At 45.3% G+C, this 8,384-nt stretch overlaps 1 protein-coding gene across 1 annotated transcript; it reads left to right on the top strand.

Annotated features, from left to right (window-relative positions):
* The first annotated feature begins 3,966 nt into the window (after window positions 1–3,966).
* LOC124657688 (protein NRT1/ PTR FAMILY 5.10-like) lies at window positions 3,967–7,387 on the top strand. The gene is made up of 4 exons (XM_047196201.1): window positions 3,967–4,051; window positions 4,168–4,385; window positions 5,967–6,490; window positions 6,574–7,387. Exons 1-4 carry the CDS (start codon window positions 3,967–3,969, stop codon window positions 7,385–7,387), a joined length of 1,641 nt encoding a protein of 546 aa, XP_047052157.1.
* Window positions 7,388–8,384: the final 997 nt, after the last annotated feature.

The raw sequence follows: 8,384 nt of genomic DNA, 5'->3' as shown, positions 1-8,384 counted from the left end.
GTCAGGGACCTTTATATAGGCGAAGAGGCGGAGTCGGAAGGTCAACGAGGCGACGACACAACAGGGGGGCGCGGGCCCCCCCTTGGCCGTGCCAGGGTGTCATCTGGTGGGCCTGTGGTCCCCCTCTGGCCTCTCTCGGGTGTTCTGGAAGCTTCGCGTGATCCTAAGATGCTGGGCGTTGATTTCGTCCGATTCCGAGAATATTTCCTTACTAGGATTTCTGAAACCAAAAACAGCAGAAAACAACAACTGGCCCTTCGGCATCTCGTCAATAGGTTAGTTCCGGAAAACGCATAAATATGACATAAAGTATGTATAAAACATGTAGATATCATCAATAATGTGGCATGGAACATAAGAAATTATCGATACGTCGGAGACGTATCAGACAACCATCTAGCTACTGCTATGGACCCATAGTCCAGGGGTGGACTACTCACACATCGATCCGGAGGTGATCATGGCGATGAAGAGACCTCCGGGAGATGATTCCCCTCTCCGGCAGGGTGCCGGAGGCGATCTCCTGAATCCCCCGAGATGGGATTGGCTGTGGCGGCGTCTCTAGAAGGTTTTCCGTATCGTGGCTCTCGGCATCGGGGGTTTCGCGACGAAGGCTTTAAGTAGGCGGAAGGGCAGGTCGGAGGCGTCACGGGGGCCCCACACGCTAGGGCCGCGCGGCCCCCTCTAGGCCGCGCCGCCCTAGTGTGGCGGCACCCCGTGGCCCCACTTCGTATCTCCCTCGGTCTTCTGGAAGCTTCGTGGAAAAATAGGCCCCTGGGCGTTGATTTCGTCCAATTCCGAGAATATTTCCTTACTAGGATTTCTGAAACCAAAAACAGCAGAAAACAAAGAATTGGCTCTTCGGCATCTCGTCAATAGGTTAGTGCCGAAAAATGCATAATAATGACATATAATGTGTATAAAACATGTGAGTATCATCATAAAAGTAGCATGGAACATAAGAAATTATAGATACGTTTGGGACGTATCAGTTGCATATCTAGAGAATTTACCTTTGTGTCAAGCCTAAATTGAAAAAGAACTAAAAATTGGTTAGCACCTATTCACCCCCCCTCTAGGTGCGGCATACGATCCTTTCAGTGTTCACCTTCATTCCCTGCTTTGATTCACCATATATACTAGTAAATCTCCATTTTGTTCCATTTCCCCCTTTTATGTCAACATCAATGTGGTACCTCCCTTTCCATCTCAAACTAACATCAATTTGTAGATGGTTGCAAATTTCTTTCTAGTTTCAGGGTGTTGTGTGTTAAATCTGAGGACTATGTTGTTATATTTCTTTCCTTTAGGGTCCTTGATGTAATTTATACTCCCACCACCAGAACTGGCCATGGGCAGCCCGGCCCGAGGCCCGGCCCGAAGCCCAACCCGAAAAACTCGGGCCTGGGCCGAGAAATGTTGGCCCGACTGTCGGGCCGGGCTGGGCCTGGGTAGCCCGAAAACACAGTTTAACACTATGGCCCGGCCCGTGGCCCGACGGGCTTGGTGGGTATTTGGTTGGGCTGGGCCGGATTTTTTAGCGTCGGGCTTTCCTCGGCCCAGCCTGAGGCCCGGCCCGGCCTGACACATGCCCAGGTATGCCCACCGCTGAAGCTTAATGCAGTTTCTGGGTATGTCTGGACCCTTCCCCTGTTAAAAAAGGGCCGAGCCCCTTGAAATCCTGATTTCCAATATTGTTGGCTATCACCGCCGAGCGGCGAGATCTTGTTTCCCTAGGCCATGCTTAGCACCAATTGGGAGATTGCCTTGATGTGCAAGGTAGCCTTGGTATGAAGGATTGAGAGAGCCAATTTCCTCCTTGCCATTGATGGCCTGCAACTTTTTCCTGCTTTGGATTCTTTCTCTTGTGCCTTAGAAACCTCACAAAGGTTTTTAGCCTGGTCCTAGTACCACAATTTTTGCCATGGAACCCCAATGAAACACTTTAGGCCTTATTTGGCAAGGATATTTTAGTGGATTAGGGAGTATTATCTGGGAGGGATTTGGTTATTCACTGAATCCAACCGAATCATTTTCCATTCTAATCCAAAACCCCTTGCCATTCAAAAATGTTGTTTTCTACACAGTGATTGCTAGCGTGGGGAATCTGGGGCTGAGCCAATGTAGAGGAAAGAGCGAACGAGTGACCACCAAAGTGAGGGGTAGGCTAGCGTTTTGATATACACTGGTATCAGAGTGTATCGTGGGGATACTTATGGATAAGCCCATCTAAACTCGGTCTGCAAAATAGTCCGGCGATTTGTGGGGATCACGGGTTGGGCTAGGGAAGTACTCTCTGGTCCCCTAAAAAAACCTCCGTGCAAAACGAGAGCTCAGCGATATCTGCAAATTGTAAATCCCTTGGAAGATGATCAGAAAAGGCATGCCCTCCATCATAAAATTCAATGACGTAGGGGCCCTTCCACTATCATGTGTGCCTTGTGTGGTGACCTAGAAGATACCAACCATATCTTTATCAATTGCTGTCTAGTCAAGTTTGTGTAGGGTGCAATTAGGGAACTGCTTTCCTGCATATAGAACCCCTCCCGCTTTGCATATGTTTATAGACTTACCAACCTTTTTGTAGGTTAGTGTAAGCGTGTTTTGTAGCCATGTGTTGGAATTTATGGAACATTAAGATTTTTTTTTTACAATTGATAACATCTTTCCTACGCAAAAATTGGATGGCCTGCACAAAAATTGGATTACCTACATGTGTGGATCTAGTGGCTAAGCGACACTGTAGGTGGTGATTGGCCAGATTTGTGCTCTCCATTCAGCGGCGAGGATTGGCCAGATTTGTGCTCTCCATTCAGCGGCGAGGGATAGACTGGACTAGTGAGGAACTGAGGATGCCATCTGTTTATGTTACCTAGTTATCGAATATTGAGGGAAACTTAGAAGAATATTCACATATCCAAAACAAAACATGAGAAAAGCCTACATCCATGGCTCCAGTGCCCACATTTAGCATATCCTTGTCTAGATATGGGGCGAGGTTATTGATCGGCAACAACCATGAAACACGCACGACGCCGAATCCGGCCCTTATTCATCCCCTTGGTGGCAGTGCGTCAGATCGGTGGACAAGAAGATGGTGAAGGGTTCGCTAACTAGAGTGTTGAACCCTCTATTGTGGCTTCTCGTCGGTGACCGCTGCCTCTTCTATTGCTCGCTGCCGTGAGAGGATATCAAGATGAGGGAGGGGATCAGCTAGAGCTGTGATCGGTGGATTGGGTGTGCGTGGTAGGTTGACAAGGAAATTGATTGGAGTGTGAATTGATTTCCCACATATTTAGGAGTTAAAATGCGAACGGTGTGAAACGAATTTTCGAGTTGCTTCTACAAGGGACACAACCTTTTGGCTTCCGAGCACCCGTACTCCTAGAGCACCAGAAATTTATAGTATCACAAAAAAAACCATGCATGCAGATTTCAACATTCATTTCCATCGGAAGAAGTTTCAAAACATAAATGTTGTATTTGCATCCTGTGCAAAAGTAACAAGCAGCCAGGGTAATGAAAAGCAAAGTTCGTAGAAATGTGACCAAACTTCTTATTTTTCCATAGGTTGTATATTTTTGATTTATTTTATGCAAATTTATATCGATTCAACAAACATGTACGTTACTATGTGTGTGAATTTGTTTTCTGAATATTAGCACTAGGAGAACTGGTGCCCGAGATCCAAAGAGATTCGCTTCTGGGAGCCGTTGCATAATCAAGGACTCGAGGTCTCCGGGTACATGTGGAACATCCGCTTTGGCCGCCAGGTCCGATCGCTGGAGCGTGGACACTATGAGCCGTTTGGCCGCCAGCGCCAGGTTCCGGCAGTCCTGATTCTCCAGATCGGTCGTCGGAAGTTGTCCCTCTAGTATAAACAAGCCTCCGCAGGCACCACATCCTCCGGCAACGATGGCTTCCAGCTCCGGCTCCGACCCGCTGCTCGCTGGAGAAGACGAAGGCATGGCCGTGGCGGCGGTGGACCACCGCGGCCGGCCCGCCGCCCGTGCTTCCACCGGCCGCTGGAGATCGGCACGCTTCATCATAGGCAAGTCCATGCATACACTATAGTTCGATCCATGGATCCGCACGCGCGCAGTAGCTTCTGCTCGATGGATCCGCGATAGTTCGATCCGGTTAATTGGGCGTGATGATCGAATGCAGCGGTGGAGATGGCGGAGCGGTTCTCCTTCTTCGGGGTGTCTTTCAACCTGATCACCTACCTGACGGGGCCGCTGGGCGAGGGGGTCGCCGAGGCCGCGTCCGCCATCAACATCTGGAACGGCGTGGCGCAGCTGCTGCCGCTGCTCGGCGCCGCCGTCGCGGACTCATGGCTCGGCCGGTACCGCACCATCCTGCTCGCCTCCGTGATCTACATCCTGGTCAGTAACTCCGGTCCTCCTTCTTGTTGCGCGAGTGGAGACAACTAGCCATTACGTTATTTTAACTCTGCTTGCTAGACTCCTACGTACTTACTGTAATTTACTTCAGAATTGTCCGAGTTGTTGAGAGTATATATAGTTCTCCCTCGGTTCATAATCAGATGGGGACTCTGGGTGTAGTGAAAGTCAGTTTGATTAGATACTTAAGTAAAAAAATATTAACATCTACAATGTAAAATCTATAGTATTCGGTATTAAATTTGTCATTATATATATTTTTATATTATATACATTTCGTATTATGAATGTTGATATTTTTCACCATATTTTTTCATTAACTAACTTAAAACGTGAAGTAAATTAAAAGGAAGGGAGGAGTAGCATGTGCATGTTCTTTTTTCTTTGGTTCTAGTACGATGAGAGTAAATACCAGATCAGTAGGGTTTTTTTTTTTTTTGACGGGAGATCAGTAGGGTTGTTGAGGGCGCATGCACATGCATATGGACATCACACAAATAAATAACTCGCTGCACCACATGGACGATGAGAAGAGAGCCGAATATTCTTTCGTTTTGAATTCTTTTTCTCTATGGAGGTTTGCTGGCTTCATCGGTCAATAAATAAGTAGCGTGCCAATGCATATGGACATCACACAAATAAATAACTCGCTGCACCACATGGACGATGAGAAGAGAGCCGAATATTCTTCCGTTTTGAATTCTTTTTCTATGGAGGTTTGCTGGCTTCATCGGTCAATAAATAAGTAGCGTGCCGTTTTGAAGCCCGAGCTATATGAAGCTCTTTATTTTTAAAGACTTAAAGTTCGTATTTCAAAGTTTTAAAAAATCTGAAACAAAATCCTAGAGGTAGGCAAGGATGTACGCTATAATTGGTGCAAAAGCTCAATGAAAATTGATTTGTATTCTAGGCTACACGAAATTGATAAAATATGACAAAAGTAGTAGTCTTGAAATATGTACTATTCACTATAAAATCTGTCAGAATTTGTCATTTTTGTGTAGCCGAGAATACAAAGTAGTTTGTATTGAGATTTTACGCAATACATCATTGGATATCTCTAGAATTTCCATACGGATTTTTTTTAAAATTAAATCCGAATTCTGAGTGTTTGAAAATAAAGGGCTACGTGTAGCTCGGCCTCCATTTGAAGTTTTCCTACACCCTATAACTTTCTTTTGCATTAGATAAACTTTTTGAATTTTAATTTGCTTCATAGAAAAAGGTATCATTTATGAACTAAATTAGTTTCAGTTGTCTCGTCTTTGAGTTTACTTTCATATTGTATTGATTTGATACCATGTAAATTGTCAAATTTCAACAATATTAACCTAGAAAAAAAAACTAGAAATACCCTTATTTGTGGATGGAGTGACTATGGAATTACCCGTTTAGCGCTGTGTAAGTTTCTATTAAACAGCTACAATGTTTGATCAGCCATGCTAAAAGCCGACTAATGGAACTTGCAACTTTCAACGATCATTTAAGGATGTTTATTTCATTTGTTTATCTTTTTAGACTTGAAAATTTCTCACTAAATTGGCACTTCACACTTTGTTACAGGCTTTAGCAATGCTCGCTCTATCGACGTTGCTCTCCTCTGGGAGCGATAAGTGCGGGGACGCCAACACGCCCTGCCTGTCGCCCTCCGGTCTACAGATGGCCTCCTTCTACACCTCCCTCTACATGGTGGGTCTCGCGCAGGGTGGACACAAGCCCTGCGTCCAGGCCTTCGGTGCCGACCAGTTCGACCAGAGTGATCCCCGCGAGGCCGCCTCCCGAAGCTCCTTCTTCAACTGGTGGTACTTCAGCATAAGCGCCGGTACCGCCATCATGCTGGTGTTTCTCTCCTATGTACAAGACAACATCGGTTGGGGCCTCAGCTTTGGCATCCTCTCTGCCATGATGGCTTTCTCCCTTGTTGTGTTCCTACTTGGAACCCGCACATATCGGTACTATTACATCTTTGGTAGTAAGCAGTGTAGACTGGTCGCTAATGCATGTGAAGCTTTTACATCGTGGACAAGCAGCTGGAGGAAGCAAAAGTTGGCCAATCCTCTTTTGGCAACATCGACTCTAGAATCCAGGTAATAAATCCGAGTCTTTCCAAGGTTGGTGAAGCAACACGTCTAATGAGGCACCATTTGACCTGCCTTTTCCAACTCTCCAGGTCTCACACCGACGATGAAGATCATGAGGTGGTGATCAGCCATGCGTACCTCCTCGAGGAAGCTAAGGTTGTTCTCCGGTTGTTGGTCATTTGGTCGACGTGTCTAATCTATGTAGTGGCCTTCTCACAGGCATCCACATTCTTCACAAAGCAAGCGTCAACCCTAGACCGACGCGTTGGCCACCGGTTACAAGTTCCCCCGGCTGCAATGCAGAGCTTCATATGCATCACGGCAGTCATCCTCCTGCCCTTGTATGACCGCGCCCTCGTGCCGCTAGCGCGCCGCTACACGGGACTTCCCTCCGGCATCACCATGTTGCAGCGCATTGGCACCGGGTTGGTGCTCTCGCTCTTGTCGATGGTGGTGGCAGCGCTCGTCGAGACGCGACGGCTCCAGGTAGTGATGGATGCCGGTCTCGCAGACTTGCCTGATGTGCCTATCCCAATGAGTCTATGGTGGATGTTACCGCAATACGTGCTGGTCGGCGCAGCAGAAGTGTTCACCATGGTCGGTCTACAGGAGTTCTTCTACGACCAAGTGCCCGACAAGCTGCGTAGCCTCGGGCTGGCTCTCTACCTCAGCATCTTTGGCATCGGCAACTTCATAAGCAGTGGCCTCATCTCCGGCATCGATAGGGCGACGACTACGAGAGGGCAAAGCTGGATCTCCAATAATCTGAACCGCGGCCACCTCGACTACTTCTACTGGGTCATCGCCACGCTTAGCGCCCTCGATCTCCTGTTGTTTGTCTTCTTTGCGGTAACCTTCAAGTACAAGACGGAGGCATTCGTAACTGTAACCGGAATTTGTTGAACCGATGCACTGCAATGCAATTCTTTGTACTGCGGTGTATATGAAAATGATCCAAACTTTTGTTATCCTTGTGTGCCTCGAAATGTGAAGTACTTGAAAATTGGTATACTTTGGAGCCCGTTTGGAACAAAGGAAAAAAACATGGGAATTTGAGAGGATAGGATTCATGTAGGAAAAATTCATACGGCGTCGTTTGAAACAAAGGAATATGAATTCAGGATTACTTTTAAATTCATGTAGGATCCATGTGTGTATGAAAAATTCCCACCGTGTATGGGAAAAATTCATGTAGGATACTTTTTCTTGAAAGCTTTTGTGCATCTAAGCTAGCCAATTTATGAACATAGAAAATAAATTAGTTCACTAAATGATACATGGGTAGAGAGTGAAGTGCAAATGCATGGCCCTTTGCGAAAATTCAATTTGGTTCACAGTTTCATATGATCCTTCTACCTAAAAATTGTATTTGGAAGTGTCAAAAAAATTTACAAAATATTTTACATATACATCTCCAAGTTTCATGTAAACCCAATTTTTTTTGTGGTCTATGTAAAAAAAGAAAATTTATCTTGTGAACAACCATATTCTCAGCACTGAATTTTGCCTTTTTCCACATGCTGACATGCCATTTAGCTAGATCTAGAACATGTATTTTTTTTATCTTCATAGTGCACAATTCATTGTTATAACCTAGATTTCATAAATAGATAAATTTTCCCTGGCATTGGTCTATTTTTTTGTACAAGTTCTCTTGTTCCTTGGATGACTGAAAAATAACTACTTTTAAGTCGACGCTAAGGACCATCTTTTGAAAAATAATTATATTTAAACGTAAAATGCATGAGAATATATCACATGTGAACTTTACTGATACAAATTTGTAACTAACTTCTATAACTTATTTTTAAATCAACGGTAAATCATCGCCGTCTTTAATATATTGCCTAAATGTATTCTAGGTGTTTTTAGTTGTGTATTTCATATAAAAGTTCTCAAG

This window comes from Lolium rigidum, chromosome 5, assembly GCF_022539505.1.
Source record: "Lolium rigidum isolate FL_2022 chromosome 5, APGP_CSIRO_Lrig_0.1, whole genome shotgun sequence".
NCBI lineage: Eukaryota > Viridiplantae > Streptophyta > Magnoliopsida > Poales > Poaceae > Lolium > Lolium rigidum.
This window is presented reverse-complemented; position numbering and strand designations above follow the sequence as displayed.